This window comes from Arvicanthis niloticus, chromosome 2, assembly GCF_011762505.2.
Source record: "Arvicanthis niloticus isolate mArvNil1 chromosome 2, mArvNil1.pat.X, whole genome shotgun sequence".
NCBI classification, from domain to species: domain Eukaryota; kingdom Metazoa; phylum Chordata; class Mammalia; order Rodentia; family Muridae; genus Arvicanthis; species Arvicanthis niloticus.
Genome location: NC_047659.1, coordinates 101,729,642 through 101,746,620, shown reverse-complemented (window position 1 = coordinate 101,746,620; position 16,979 = coordinate 101,729,642). Strand labels below are relative to the sequence as shown.

At 40.3% G+C, this 16,979-nt stretch overlaps 1 protein-coding gene across 6 annotated transcripts in view; it reads right to left on the bottom strand.

Moving 5' to 3' along the window:
• The window catches only part of Atrn (attractin), a 125,370-nt gene that overhangs the window by 56,624 nt on the left and 51,767 nt on the right, over positions 1-16,979 (bottom strand). For all 6 annotated transcript variants that reach the window (XR_013108812.1, XR_013108813.1, XM_034496592.2 and 3 more), the window contains exons 9-15: positions 16,276-16,459; positions 15,125-15,279; positions 11,718-11,802; positions 7,927-8,147; positions 5,788-5,909; positions 4,472-4,610; positions 1,721-1,911 (exon numbers count right to left, since the gene is read on the bottom strand). Coding sequence is in view for 4 of the 6 variants with exons in the window: in XM_034496592.2 (XP_034352483.1) it covers positions 1,721-1,911; positions 4,472-4,610; positions 5,788-5,909; positions 7,927-8,147; positions 11,718-11,802; positions 15,125-15,279; positions 16,276-16,459 (1,097 nt within the window). In the remaining 2 variants the exon portion in view is untranslated. The remainder of the gene's footprint in view (positions 1-1,720; positions 1,912-4,471; positions 4,611-5,787; positions 5,910-7,926; positions 8,148-11,717; positions 11,803-15,124; positions 15,280-16,275; positions 16,460-16,979) is intronic.

Here is a 16,979-nt window from a genome sequence, read left to right as displayed (position 1 = left end):
CCAAAGGCATCATGAAGAGAGCAGAGCAGAGAGAAAAAGAACAGACTGGACATGTCCGGGGTAGGGAAATGGGAGATACAGAGATGAGTGAAAAGGTCTTGCTGTTCGGATTATAAGGAAGACAAGTAGCTGGGGAAGGGAAGGGCCAGGAGACTAATATGGATTTTGAAATGTATAACAGGTACTTGTTGGGAATTGGTTCTAATGCTTTGTCTTAATTCTGCTCCCAAAAGCACTTCCTGACCTGATGGTCCCTGCCCCTAGCTGGCTTTAATTGATAATAGCTTCAATTGATAATAAAGAATTGCCATACAGCCAGTGGCTGGCCAGAAAGATGGAGGCGGGACTCTTAGATTGAGCAGGCAAGGAACTGAGATAGGAGAGGAAGACAATTGCCGTGACTAGAAGGAGAGGGATTAGACATAAGAGCTGTAGGAAAGAACTAAACCAGCCATGTAAGGATTCAGGAAAGTGGCTCTAGGGGCCACTCTGACACTAGGTCTGGGGTATCAGAGATGAAGTGTTGGTTTAGCAAGTTGACTCAGGAAAGTTGGAGGGGCAAATGTATGCCAGCTGTGGGGGATTAGAAATGCCCAGCCACTGATCTAGTCAGGACAAATCAAAACTAACTGAGTGTCTCTCATTCGAAAATCCATTGAGCTCTTGGGTGGGTGCAGCTGTGTGTGTGACCCACCAAAGCAGTTTAACTAATTCACCACTAAGGTACTTGTGATATTGAAAGGGCCTGGAGACCAGCACACGCTTACATGCTGATAGGCACAATAGACAGCCATATGTCCCTTCCGTCAGATATAAAGGAAATGACTCCTTTTGGCAGATGGTAACCAGTTTCTCAAGTTCCCAAGGAACTCTGGCTTTTCTCTAATTGCCAGGAATCCTCCTATAGTTCAGGGTGAGCTCATTTCTGGATATATGAACTTCCTGAGACTTAACAACCAGGACCCACAACATCACGTGAAGGTGGTATCAAATGAGAAATGCCATGCTATATTCTGTCTTCTCCTGACTAGACAAAAACATGTACCTCTCGTCTCTCTGTGCCACAGCCAGCATAGACAGAAAAACTGCTCTGTGAATATCTATCTAATTGATTGATGCATCACAGTCAAATCACAAGTCTTAGAATTAGACTTTCCAAAAAAAAAAAAAAAACCAAATGAGATTGTGTAATATTAATTACAAGCCGTTCAAGAGTTTGGCTAGACAGTAAGAGAACTTTCTGAGTTCAGAAGCCTTAGGAAGGAGGCTGTAAAACCTAGGCAGATTTTACATTATGTGCTATAATAATACCTTCAAGGGTTGCAGATGGCTTAATGACACCTAGGTAACTAGCATTTTACTCTCCCTTCTCCCAAGCAGAATCTAGATATAAAACAGGTACAAAATAATCTGATGTCACCAGAATATGTGCACATATTATTACTCATTCCATATGTCTATGTCTTATAATTTACTTAATAAACATGACTAATAAAATATGCAAAGTACTGAACTTTTTAAGACAAGAAGAAAGGCATCAAAAGAAGAGCCTCTGAAACCGAGGTTCACAGTCTGTTATTAATCATTTCCTGTAATTCTTCCTCTTACGAGGCACATAGCATACAACTGCGGCCTTCTACACATGCGCCGCCGCCGCCGCTGCCGCGCCTCAGGAGAAAGGTGGGTCCTAGAAACCAAAGTTCTGAACACATTAACTCACCATGCTCTGAGATGACTGCATTAATCGAAGCTGCTTAAGGACAAACTCCACCTTCTTCTGGGACGTAAGGGAAGCCAAAAAGGCACTGTGGGTTCTACAGGACAATTTAGCATTGTCATAATTTTCCTTAGCAGTAGTGATCTTCAGACATGAGTTTCCAACCAAATGCCAGCCAATGCCACAGATATTTTCTTTTGTAAACGGGAAGAAGAAAGAAAACAGTTTTAGAAATTATGCACTTCAGTTTACTAGTTCAAAGTACTGAGTATCTAAACTCATTCTGATTTGAATTTCAGGTGCTTTGTTAGGATTTGGTGAGAATATCAGACACATTATTAACTTCCATATGCAGAAAAAAAAACCTTTGAAAACAAAATAATTTCTCTTTTAAAGAATGTGTATATGTGCCTCTAGTGTGGGTTCGTGTGTGAGACTGTTGCACCCATGAAGGCCATAAGAGGACATCAGATCAGAGCTAAAGTTACAAGTGGTTGTGACCTGGACACTGGGAAGACCTTGGGTCCTCCTGAGGAACAGCATGCACTCTTTGCTGCTGAGCCTTCACTCCAGCCCTGGAATAAAAAGACCCTTTTACAAGCTTCACCAGTCATATTTCCTGGCTCACAGGATGTATACTCTAGGCTAATGTTCCTACTTTTGGGTGCCATTGTTAAATTAGTGCAATTATTTTTGAAGAATATGTAAAAGACAACTAAAATCTTGAACAAAGGGAATACAAATAAATATGTATATTGGACGGGTGATGTAAAAAACTGCAAATGGGGGCTTGGGAGATGGTTCATTGGATAAAATACTTGTGTCAAGCATAAGTACCCAGTTCAAATCCCCAGCACCCACATAAAAAGCCAGGCACAATTTTGCTTGCTTGTAATCTTATCTGAGGGCGAGAGGCAGGAGGATGCCTGAGGCTTGTGAGTCAGCTAGTCTATGTAATTAGTGAGTTCCACATTCAGCAAAAGACCTTGCGAAGAGTGATAGAGGAATATACGGGAAAGTTAACCTCTGGCCTCCAATGCTCACGCATGGATATATTTATCTACATACAGATGTATATATACAGAAAAAGTAAATTAAAAATGGAATTGAATTGGGAATGGATAAATTTAAGCCTTCAAATGCCACTCAGTTTTCCTGACATGAGATAGAAGGTATAAGCAAGTATATAAGGTATGCCAAAAATGAGGTGAAAGGGAGATTGGTTTGGAAAACCTCAAAGTGATACAACACACAAAGGAAGTCTGCAATCTCCTCCTGTGGTTGTGCTGAACTCATAAAGTGTTGCATGAAAGCATGCTTGCTCCCTGGACATAAGCATAGAAGTGAACAAACAAGTGTTTCCCCAGAAGCAGAGCATATGGTTGGAGACACCAACAGTGCTCACTAACTGGAATAGCTATTGGGGTCAGGGAAAGGTGTAACTTAAGAGCATATAGACTTGCTCCTCAGAATGTGCTACTGGCATCGAGTTAACACTGCAGGCTCTCGAGGCCTGTCTCTAAAAAGGTGCCTAGGTATTCTATTGGACATTAAAGTTTGAGAAATAAAACAAAAAAGACAAAAAGCCTGTAGTGGCTTGAATAAGAATGATCCCCATAGGCCCATATATGTGGATGCTTATTCACCAGGGAGTGACACTATTGGAGAAGGATCAGGGAATGTAGCTTTGTTGCAGGAGCTGTGGCCTTGCTGGAGGAAGTGTCTCACTGGGAGTGGAAGACTTTGAGGTTTCAAAAGCCCATGCCAGGTCCTATCTTTTTCACACCCTCTCTGTCTCTCTGCTCACAGATTAGGATGTAGCTCTCAGCTACCACTCCAATACCTGCCTTTGTGCCCCCATGCTCCTTGTCATGATGATAAATAGCTTCTGAGACTGCAAGCGAGCCCCCAATTAAATGTTTCCTTTCATAAAAGTTGCTTTGGTAATGGTGTCTCTTCACAGCAATAGAACACTGAGTAAACTAAAGCCCATTCAGCAAACTAAATAAAATTCTTTCAAAAGGTCCAGATCAACTGCCCTACTCAAGCCTCAGATGTTAGAGAGCACAGAAGCCCCACTTCCTGGATATAGTGATCAAGAAAATACATCAAAGAGATTTAGTCATGGCTAGCTGGCCTCAGGACCCAAACATCTCATCCTGAACCCCTACTGAAACAGTCAGGACTGAAGGTCACATGGGAGATGGTGCTGGTACAGAATCATCTCTTCTCACAGAACTGTCAGTAAGTGCTTCCTGTAGCTTCCTGAAGGCTGCTGAGGCCACAGAGCTCTAGTATCAGGTTACCACAGCAGAAGAAAGGACAGTGGGACACAGTTTGTAACATGGATCTTAGCTACCCCCCATCTCCAGAACATGAGATGACACTAATAGTGCCACTTCCTGGTGAATAAACATCCACATATATGAGCCTATGGGGATCATTCTTATTGTGTCATCTCATGTTCTTGAGAGACTTTCTTTCAAAGGCTTTCAAGTATATATACACATATAAAAAGTATATACACATATAAAAACACATATAAATACACATATAAAAAGTATATACACATCTAAAAGCACATATAAGTACACATATAAAAACCACATTTAAGTTAAAAACATACAAAATAATTCCCCCAATAATGAGAGGGTTAAATAGACAGAATAAGCATCTCTTTCCTAGATCCAACCTAATCTAAGGAGGGAGGACCAAGTTTCCGACCTTTATAGAGGGTCTCTATGCAAGGCCTACCAGGCAGGGCGATGCACTCTTGATTCCGGGGTTCCCACTGGCAGTTCTGGTCTAGAGCACAGCTCCTGCAGCTGGTTTTCTTATTGCAGTAGTACATGGGGTTATCCTTGGGGCAACTGTCATACTTGGCAATGGAGATCTAGAACACAGTGGAAAAGTGCTTTTGTTTATAGTCACACAAATAACTCAGTGAGAATGAAAATTATGTTACCTGAAGATGGTAACATAACTGAGAATGGTAACTGCAGAAAGAAAGAAAGAAAGAAAGAAAGAAAGAAAGAAAGAAAGAAAGAAAGAAAGGAAAAGAGAGAGAAAAAGAAAGAAAGAGAGAAAGAAAGAAAGCAAATAGACAGAATTGGATGGATGGATAGATGGATGATAGATAGAATTAGATAAATGATAGGCAGACAGATATATGGATGGATAGAGTTAGATGGATGGATGGGTGGCTGGATGAATAGAATTAGATAGATTGGAAAAAAGATAGATGGATGGATAGATAGGTGGATGGATAGAATTAGATGATAGACAGATGGACAGACAGATGGACAGAATTAGATGGAGGACAGATAGACAGATGGATAGAATTAGATAAGTGATAGATGATAGATAGATAGATAGATAGATAGATAGATAGATAGATAGATAGATAGGCAGGCAGGCAGGCAGGCAGGCAGGCAGGCAGGCCGATGATAGAATTAGATACACAGAATGAACAGGAAGCAGCACTGTAATGGGAATGCCAGTGTGTATTCTCACTAACATGCTTTTAGCTGGCAAGCTAGCAGCCCAATGGAACCACTGCTGCCACCAAGCCTCATCCAATGTTTATCTGTAAAATGTGAAACTGAACCTGTTCCTTTTCCGGGGCTCCTCCCACCCCTGCCCACCATAGCAATTTCAAGTTAGTTTTTTTTGTTTTGTTTTGTTTTGTTTTGTTTTTTTATGAATTGCACTAAACTGGGAGGGAAAAAATGTCATGAGCCATCAAAGATAACAGAAGCTGGACCATCTTACCCTTAGCCTATTATCACCTAAAACAAACCACACATGATTAGCCCAGTGTCACGCTGAGTCAAGATATGGGCCAAGGGCATTCTGTAAAGAATGCTTTCTGAAAAACTGCACACAGATCTCAGTAGCTAGAGCCATCCTTGGAATCAGGATGCATATCCCTTCCTAAGAGAAAACCAGAGCAACAGTAAAATTCAAATCTATATCTCATTTTAAAAATAACTCTACTCATTATTTGTACTACACCCAAACTCAACTAGCATTTTTCTATTCTTTAAAATCCATGAAAAACAGCATCTGACCTGGCCTTCTGTGCAGCTGTGGTTCACAGGGACACAGTGATCATTGCACCAGTGGCAGTCATTGGTATTGGCTGTGCAGCTGTAACAATCTGTGTGCTGGTCACATCTGTCATGGTCAAGGGCTACAGAGAGAAGACAAACCCATCAACTATGTGGCAGCCTCTCTTATTTATAATCTGAGATAGGTAAGCTCCTAACAATAGTTGGGAAGCAAAATGTAAAGTCAAACTGGAAGGAAAAACATTGCCATATTTAGGTTAAGATAAAACTGATAAAAGCAGACAATCTGAGAAACACTGTTTTATAACTGTCCTCCCACAGTATCCAGAAAGTAAAAAGCAAAGGTCTGTTAATTTTATAGCTTCTAAGATATAATGGAAGATCTGGGCCTTTGAATGCTTTTCTTCACAGGATGAACATCAACTAGAAACAGAATTAACACCAGAAGCTGTGCAGAAGCCAAAGAAAGTAATATGAGAGAGAGCAATACTTTTGTCCTTGTTACAAATGCAAGGCCTACCTGGGTGCAGGTATATCCAGCAACCCACAACCCCATGGGAGGCACTTGCTAACTTGCCCTCTACACTCACATGAATCCAAACCTGTGGATTTCAGAACTCCCACTCTTTGTAGAACTACATAATTCTCATTAATTCCCCAAGCAAGAAGCTACAAAGCCATGTTGCCCCATCTATTAAACTACCTCATGAATATGACATACACAAGCAGGAACAGAGGCCACTGGCCTTACGCCACAGAAACTTCCCTGATCAGTTTTCATGTAGGCTGCTTTTCCTGCCAAGTTTACTCTGACAGAATTAGGTCCACCCAGAAAATGAGATAAATCTAATAGGCTCATATTGAACTTCATAAGATAACATTATTTCCAATACACTATACATTTACACTTAACTTTAAATTTTGGTTATTTACTGATTCTAACTGTTTTGGGAGAGTTATGAATCCTACCAGGTTCTGGTAAGCTTTTTTCCATAACCAAAATTCTAATCAACAGCACAGCCTCAGGAAAAAAGCACAACCTTTATGTCCCTGCACAACTTTATTTGACACATACCAGAAAATTAAAAGCAATCTGTATCCAATATAACTTTCCTGTAACTGCAACAACTAGATGAGGAATGTAGTTTCATACTTTAAATTGATTGGTATGGAGGCATTCTTCTTATTTTTCAAAAATTTTTGCACATTACTTCACTGAGTTGGTAAAGTGGTACTCAGAGCAACCACTAAGAAAGTAGCTAAGGAGACAAAAATAACAAGGGCAGCCCCGGGGCTCTAGGGAAGGGACCACAGTCTGTCTGTCATGCTGCACTGCTGTACACAGCTGAGGGGCTGGAAACACTTTTCGAGAACAGCAGCTCTCTGCCGTCTACCAGAACAGTCTGCTACATGTGATCCTCCCATTAGAGGATCTGACCCTTATCCTCCACATTAGACTCATCATCAATATAACAGCCAAGAGCCACATACAGCTCTTTCATTGTTGATGGCGTTGGCTCTTGAGACAAGCTCTCATTGTACAGCCCAGGCTGGCCTAGAACTGCCTCTTGCTTCAGCCTCTTGAGTATCTGGATTATAGGCATGTGCTACTACATCTGCCTCACTACATACACTAAAGAAAACAATGAGGCCCCTTAGTTACACTAGTCACATTTCAAATATCTGAGAATAACAGATTGCTATTGGCTACTAAACTAAACAAAGAAATATATAACATTTCTGTCATCAAAAAATTTCCCAAGTAGGGCCAGTAGTGCATGCCTATAACCCCAGCATTCAAGAGGCTGAGGGAAGAGGATCATAAGAAGCTTGACACTAGTTTGAGCTATAGAGCAATACCCTGTCTCATAAAACCAAAATGAAAATGAAGTTCATTGTGCCACAGCATCAGATCACCTGCAGCCAGTCCTGGAGTTAATACACAAAGCCTGTGTACTGTGAAGACGACTTATCACCTGCGAATAGCTTCCAGGAGCCACATGCCTCCCATCCAAAGACTTCAAGCATGTTATTAACAAATTACTAGAGAATAAAGTGAACATGAAAGTGCAGAGACTAAGTTCCTTCACAATTCAGATAAAATTAGATCTTTAAATTCTAAGTAGAGAAAAAACATACTTCTTTTGGAAAAACATTCTGATTTTAACTTTTCTGCTTGTTCTTCAGTTGCCAATTCCCAGGAGGTACATCGAGATGACTCTGTGTCCCACAGACACCGGATACCAGGTCCTGCTGCCGCACAAGCAGCCTCACTGCGATGTGCGTCACACTGCTCCGAGGTAAAGACTAAGACGTCACTGAGGAGGAGGCTGTTGAAGCCACCAAACACATACATGGTGCTGAGAGGAGAGAGAGAAGAGATTTACTGAGAACTCAAACAGAGGCATGACATAGGGCTGGTTTGGGTTGTTGCTTTTGAAATTTTTGAGACAGGTTTCACTGTGTAGCCCTTGCTGGACTAGAACTCATGTAGATTGTTGGACTGACCTCCATCTTGTGCCAATCCTCCTGCTTCTGTCTCTCAGGTGCTATGATTTCAAGTACCTGGCTCACAATAAACTTTTGAGTGTCAATCATTAGAAATATTCCAAGTATTAAAAGTTCTCTGAGGCCTCTTGCTCCCTTGCTCTCTCCCCATTCCCCTCCCCTCTCTCTCCATGGGCTCATGGCCGGCCTTTACTCTCCTATTCCTCTACTTCTCTAGTCTCTCTGCCTCTCCTACCCTCTTAACTCCCCTTCCCATGCCCTGAATAAACTCTATTCTATACTAAAAAAAAAAAAAAAAAATCCTCTCAGAGGGCTAGTACAATGGGTCAGCAGGGAAGGCACTTGCCACACAGCTAGACGATCAGCTCAATCCCTGAAACCATGTAAAAATGGAAGGAGAGACATGACTTCACAAAGTTGTCCTCTGACTTCCACACGTGTGCTACAGCATGCCCATCCACATAATACATGAATACATACTCACATATATGAACGATTAACTTAAATGTTCTGAGACGTTATTTTCAAGGTCTCAAAAACCATGACATCATCTATTCTCTCAAATTCCACCTTCTGCCATGCTTTGTGATCACTCAGAATAGTTTAAAAATCTACCTGTAAGTGTGTACATGGAAAACTAGTACATAGGGAAGGTGGCATTTTAAAAAGATATATTTTATCTTTAGTTATAAGTGTGTGCATGCATGTGGGTACGTGCATAGGTATATGGGTGTCCACTGAGGCCAGAGGGTGTTATAGTCCCTAGAGCTCGGGTCACATCTTCTACTGATAGGGAAAAGGTTCTTGGGGCTAAGGAGATGACTCAGCAGTCAGAAGAGCTTGCTGCTCTTCCAGAGGACAGAGTTTGGTTCTCAGCATCCACAAAAGGCAGCTCACAACCACCTATAACTCCAGCTTCAGGAAATCTCTTCTGTCCTATGTAGAGACCTACATGCATATATGCACACATGCACACAAATGAAGCAGAGAAAATTTTAAAGCAAAGAAGGCTACGAAGAGTGAGAGAAAATTATAGACAGGAAAAGTCATCCTGGACTTAGCCAACTGAAAACACATGCATTCCACCGCAACTCACAACTGCCTAAGTTCTTCCCCATTCCTAGCTATAAACACAGCATTTTCTAGGAATCTCACCAGATGCCCCATTTACAGAGAAAAACCATGTCCTAAATCTCTAATAGCTCCTGATTTTATCTCATCAGTTTGTAATGCCATCTAATGCATTTCCAGTGCCACTCTATAATCCCAAATATCAAAGAGAACAGACAGAAGAGTTCCTGAGAACAGGCTGCTCAATAAAATTCCCCAAACCTGCATCTAGGCACATCCCCACCAGGGCACCTAAGTGCAACTCTTCTTTGAGTAGCTATACTTGGGATTCATCCTTGCCTTGGGCACTTATCTTTTTCTTCTTATAACAGCCCAATTTTGCTACATACTGGCTACTCGTGACATTCCTCTCTGTATGGAAGCTATGAATCCTGGGTTTGTCAAAAGTCCATAAAAGATTAAAGGAACTCTTCAGTTTGCTGTGGGTGATGGACTTCAATGAGCAATGCAGAGAGAAGTAATGCAGATTTATTAAGCATATGGAAATATTCAACTTTTGTCATAGAGAAACACAAATTAGAGCACATTGTTGTGCCGATTGTTACCTACTCAACTGACAAAGAAAAAAGTACAAATGTTACCTAATATTTGAATTGGTGAGACTTCAAGGCAACAGGCAAGCTCCTATACTGCTGCTAGGTGTGTAAGATTGTAGGAGTCTACATAAGGAACCAGACACTCCAATAACCAAAAAAGAACACACTGGATTCATTTTCAATCCCACTACTGGTTCTGTGAGTATGACATGAATCAAGTTGGATTTAGTTAATAAAACTAACTATTGCTTAAACTAAGCACAGTTGACGGCTTCAGAAATTCTGAATATCTCAAGTCCCATGATGTCTCTGGGAGGGTGGGAGAGCCTTCCAAGATGCTTAGAGAAGGCAGCCAGATAAACGCCATGGCTTCATCTAGCACCTCACAATCTCACAGCGTTGCTTCCTCGCTCCTCTCTCAGAACCACAAGAAGAACAATTAAGTTAGACAGAGGTGATCCAGTGCTGCTGACTGACAACACCACAATGAAGGGAGAGCCACCGATTTCTCATATGATTAAACTGCAACCATGATCATTATCATCCTCTAACATTCCAACCCTGCCTAAAATTCAGATAATCAAACACATCACAAAAACTACACAAAATAAAAACACTATACAAACAGTCATTCCTGATTTTGACTCATGGCTAAACTACATTTTATGACAAACTGTCAATGACATCTCTGAGTTTGGGTAAAACTTGAGAATGTTTAATAGACGATTCGTTCAGTTGGTATGATTACTATACATTAGTATGCTTGCCTCTTAGCAAACGTCCACACTGTCCCTAACCCTGTGCTAGGAGAACACTAAGAACACACATGTGAAGAGAGCTGGGGCAGATGCCACCAGCAAGTCCAGGTGGCCTGATGCTTGCCAGATAAAAACCTCAAGAGGCATTAGGACCTTTTCTGACAGAAAGCATCAGATTGCAATTTAAGATAACACTCAAGTTAGCAATATAATAATTTTAAAAATCCTTCCACTTTAGTCTCTATATAAATGGTCTTGCCACAAAACCCTATATACTTGTAAAACATTAAGTAATCACATGACTAGAGATGTCATCTTTCCTCAATATCTTGCTTCTAAATGGTCAGTTCTTCACAACTCCAGAATGCAATTACTTATATTAAGAAACTCCAACAGAAAAAATTTAAAAACCCACAGAAATATATAATGCAGGCATTAAAGTATTTAAATACTTTTAGGGTTTATATAATTTTGAGTTTTAAAAGAAGGAAGCAGAAAGCAGTAACAACAGCAGCAAAATAAGAAAAGTTAACGTCAGCATGCTGTTGAGCTTCTCGATCTTTAAAGCACACTTTCAAGTGACCATTCTGCATGTCCTTTATGGCAAATGTTGTGTCTGTGGAAGGCACAGTGCTGAGGTCAGAACTCAGGATCTTGTGCAAGCTAAATAAGCACTCTATTGCTGGCCCACAGCCCTAGTTCTTTGCATGTCCTTCACAGGACTAAGGTTCCCTGAGGCAGATGGACAAAGAGCTCTGCTGGTCAGAAATGTATTCCTGAGCACACACCTAGACATGGTGCAGACTTCACACTTGCTCTTCTCCCAGTCTTCTTCCCCTTATCTTATCCTGCACTTAAAACTGCCCTCTCTCATTTTTCTCCTCAAATCTCTTATCATTTAGATATAACTGTTAGAAAGTTGGTATTAAAAATGATTATGATGTAAGAGAGTAAGTAAAATGAATATGATATAATGCAGCCTTTGCTTTTCAGTTACCTGTTGTGCAAGACTGCTGAATGGCCAAATCTGTTGACATCATGATGGAGTTCAGGTCTGGGAAGCACTGACCATCGGTCACAAGCTAAGAGGAAGAAAAACACATTTCAGAGTAGGTTGTCATATACAGTCTATGGGAACTCCAAACTTTATAGAAAGAAGTGAGTTTTGATCCCAGCACTCAGAAGGCAGAAGCAAGAGGATCTCTGTGCATTCAAGACCAGCCTGTTCTACATACTGAGTTTCAGACAGTCAGGAGAGAGAAACCCTGTCCCAAATAAAAACAAAACAAAGAAGAATGCCTTGTCTACAACTTCAAATAACATGCTTGTCTGTCTTTTATGTGTATTATGTGTAAAGGACAGCAGTAACAGCAGCAGCAATATTTCAGAGCATAAAATAAACACACTGCACAGAAATGCTAATCAATGTATTCATTCAGCACCCACAAATCCCCTCCTGATGGTCACCGCTCTACTGTCTACCAGTCTTCCCTACCAGAATGTCTGCTGTAATATTTGTGGTGTTAGGGATCCGCCCCAGGGCCTTGTGTATAGCAGGCAAGCACTCTACTGCTGAGATGCTTCCCCAGAGCACCACAATATTTTCTAACTTAAAATTTTTAATGCTAGGTACACACCTATTTTAACTAGGGCACACATCTGTAATCCTAGCACTTGGAAAGTGGAGACAGGAGGAACAGGAGTTCAAAAAGAGCCTCAACTACAAGTACACAGCAAATCTGAGGCCTTTGCAGATAAGCTTTAATAAAAATGAACACACAGAGCACATATCTCACTTATGTCCTTCCTCAGCCACCTACATCCTAAATTATGCTGAAGAATTTCTTTGTTGACAAGTCTGAAGGATTCTCCAGTCATTTTTAACCACTCTTCTGGTCATTAATTGTATCTCACAGGTCATCAGTCTCACCTACTTTCTTCTGCTTCTCTGATACTCTCATCACAGTCTCTACTCTTGTTCAGACTCTGTTCTCCAACTGTCTGACTCTTGCTCATCCTTTATATCCCACAATAACTCACCCCTCCTACAACCTCCTCTCAGCAATCAGCTCTGCCCTAAAGACATCTCCAATTGGATATGCCACACTTACTTCATTCTCTTCTTCCCAGATCCTATTCCCTGTTTTATGGTTTTTACTATTGTTATTAAAGACACAGTCTTACTAGATAGCTCAGACTGGCCTCAATCTTGCCATATTCCTCACTCTCCTAAGTACTGGGATTATAGCCATGTGCAATCATGTCCATATGTTTTTCTTTATATCTGTTTTTAGTTTTGGCAAAGGTGATCCACAGCAGACACTTGGGAAGAAAGGGCAGTTATATTTCTGTCAAGACACACAACAGCCAGGTACTAGAAGTCATCACTGCTACTTCCATTCCTTGACTCAAACCTCATTAGGATTCTGAAGGAGCAGCCTCCTAATTGTCAATATTCCCCTTCCAAATAACTTATCATAATGCCACCCACGAGATCTTAAACTGGTCATGATGGCCCATAAAGTAGGCTGGTTACCATAAGTCTTAAGCCAGCCTGGACAATAGTGTGATGGCCAGACTTACAAAAAAGAAAAATCTAAAATACTCACAAACAAACAAAAAAGTCTAAGACACACATATGATTCTGTCACTTTCACTGTGAGACTTTTTAAAAGACCAACAATCCTTGGCACTCCAAATCTGATCTGAACAGTCTAGTCTAATTATTACCTGCTACCTTTTGTGCTACTATGACAGAAAAAAGTGACAGTTCAAAAGTCCTAAATATTTGCCGTGTACTTTTCCTGCCTCTTGGTCTGCACTAAATGTCCCCTGCCTGGGAGATCTACTTGACTCCCAGCATTCCTCAGGAGCAAGCTTGGAAGGCTTCTCTTCAAGAGGCCTTTCCTGACCACCATGCTCACCCCAGGGGCTTAGGAGTGCTCACAGGTAATTTCACATCTTCTTTTCAGCAAGAATCCTCCTGAGTTACAATTATATTGTCTTCTCATTTCTGCTTCCTCCAGCATGAAACTAAGGACTAACTACAGTGTATCCACCATTCTCAATTTAAAAGTTCAATGGCTAGCATAAACACATCTGTTAAAAACAAACATCTAGGGCTGGCAAGATGGCTCAACAGTTAAGAACACTCACTGTTCCTCCAAAGTATTTGGGCACAGTTCCCAGCACCAACTTGACGGCTCACAAAAGTCTGTAATTCCACTTCCGGAAAATGTAATGCCTACTTTTGGCCTCCACGGGCACTGAACATGCATGGTGTGCTTACCATACATACATGCAAAATGCTCATAACACATAAAAGTAAACAAAATCTTTTTTTAAAAAATGAATGCCTAACTTAGACTGGTCAAAATCATAGAGACAATGAAAATGATTTCAAGAGGCTGGGGTGAGGATGAAGAGGAACTATTGTTTAACGTAGAGTTCCAGTTTTACAAGAAGATAGCATGCAGATGGTGTTAAAGCATGAATAACACTGTGAATATATTTAGTTCACTTAAACTACTTAAAACATTAAGACGGTGAGTGATATTATGTACATTTTACCAAATAAGAATAATTTTTAAAATGAATCTCTTGTCAGGAATACACCTTTAATCTTAGCACTCAGGAGAGACAGGAGGATTTCTCTGAGTTCAAGGTCAGTTTGATCTATATACTGAGCTCCAAGCCAGTCAGAATACATAGTGAGACTGTCTCAAAACACAAAAACAAACAAACAGAACATCATGTGAATGATATTTACACAAAAGAGCAGTTGATGTTTATTTTTCAGGAATAAACAGACATTGCCCTCTTCTGGCCATATGTATATTGACATTGACAGCATGTATAAAGCCAGGTTTCTAGGAAACAGCATATTCCATTAAACTTAACATAATGCTGGTGGGTTACAACTGCCATCACTACTATGTAAGGCATTTATAAGAAAGAAGATACCAGCCAGGCGGTGGTGGCACACGCCTTTAATCCCAGCACTTGGGAGGCAAAGGCAGGCGGATTTCTGAGTTCCAGGCCAGCCTGGTCTACAGAGTGAGTTCCAGGACAGCCAGGGCTACACAGAGAAACCCTGTCTTGAAAAATCAAAAAAAAAAAAAAAAAAAAAAAAAAAAAAAAAAAAAAAAATACCAGTTAACTCAGCCTAAAAAAATAAAGATTCAAGCAATTAACAAAAGTGATTTCACAAAGAATTTAATGTAGTTTAATCCAAAGTAATGCTTTTGAATAAATGTGTAATGCTACTCAAATTAAATGCAAATTCTACCACTTGAACTTCTATTAAATGGTGCAATTATTTTAACATAGTGATATTTTCAATCCTCAGTGTTGTTCATGTGCAAAGAAAATATTCCTGAGCTAAAACATCTTTGGAAAGCTTACCAATGTCATAAGCCATGAAGTCCGAGGAGAAGCATTTGGCACCGTGGCTCATGGAAGTGTCATTGTGTGTGTTCCCTCCGAAAACCAGCATGGTTCCACTCACTATCACAGCTGTATGCAAGTAACGGAAAAATCGGCTGTCCTTAAGAATGGTCCTTTCGAGTTTATTTAAAAATAATAAATATAAGGTTAGTTTTAGAAGAATATTATCTATCTGCCAATTTACATGTAATTATTTTATAACTTCAGATTCAAATGTGCAATACTTGATTTCGCCCTATATGTAAGTAAGCCACTTCCTTAAAAAGTCATGAAAATCTGTTAAGAATTTTGGGAAACTATATGTTCATTCTCTATGGCTCCATAATTCCACTTAAGAATTCCAGGTAAGAATTATGTGAAATACAAATCAAAATTTATGTTCAGTGTTGTATTAGTAGGGCAAAAGCTAGAGACCAGAGCTTCCAACTGCATAGGCTCAGTGGTTCACAGCCACTAAAGACAGTGATCTCAGGGATGTCATAAAATGACATTCACAGCATGGTCTCTCATGTATGTTGAGAGAGAGGGACAGAAAGGAAGAGCGAGGGAGGAGAGGAGGGAGGAAAGGAGGAAGGAGATACAGAGACCGGTGCTTTACAATTACATCATAACTCAAATTTATTTCCATTTGCTAAAAGTAGCACTCTCTTAAAGGCCAAGTTTCAGTTCAGAGTGAGAAAAACTCTATCAAATAGGCATGAGAGCATCGTGTTTGATGATTTAAATGAATAAGTTGGTATAGCCCATTCATGTGCAAGGTCTTGGGTTTGATCCCCAACACCAAAAAGGAAAAAGAAAGGATATGCTTTTTAAGTATGGATAAAATCAGCACAACTTTTACTGCTAAAAATTCTGAAGAGAGGAAATCTATACTACAGTTCAGTGGATGAGAACTGAAATCAGTCTAAAACACTTTCTACAATCCTAAGAACAGAAAAGCTAACAGACAGCAACAACACAATTAATTACCTTAACTCTATTATTATATTTATCTCCTAACTTTGTTACATACAATGATGAACAAAGGTCAAACCATAGCACAGTATATTTCAATCAATTGTCTCTGCAGATTCTATACCATTAAGGGAAAGCTCTAGGAAAACACCCACCACATCTGAGTGTCCACATCATATCTGTAGAGGTCATCTGCAAGACGGTATTTGTTGGCGCTGAAAGCCTTGTAGCCACCATGAACATATAGAGCCTTGGTCCTGTGGTCATAAACACTGCTGTGGCCATAACCCCCTTGCACAAGAGCACCCTGAGTTTGTAATATACTCCATGTGTTCTTTTCTGGAAAAGAGACAATAGTTAAAGTCAATGTTCCTATTTTTATGAAATAATAAATGATTTAAACATTAGTTTAAAGTCTAAACACCTTAGAGCAAAAGAAGAATGTTCAGGATATACTTTTATCTTATTTATAAAGAAGATCATCTAGGCAAGCCTGCACATGATCAGCACTAACTGAGCTTAGTGTGTTAACCCTCACCCCACAAGGGAGGCCTTCAAGCTGGGAAGAAGGTTCACTGGGAAGAGCCTAGGGGAGCTGGATGGGAGGAACAGTGGTGGGTATGAACAAGACATACTGTATACAGTATGAAATTTTCAAAGAATAAGTTTTTAAAGATTATATTTTTGTTTTGTTAAGATAAGGTTTCTCTGTGTACCCTAGCTGTACTAGAACTCACTCTGTAGACCAGGACGGCCTCAAACTCACAGAGATACACTTGCCTCTGCCTCCTGAGTGCGGGGATCAAAGATATGTGCCACCACACTAGCAAGATTCAGATTTTTATAATTTTTTTTGTTT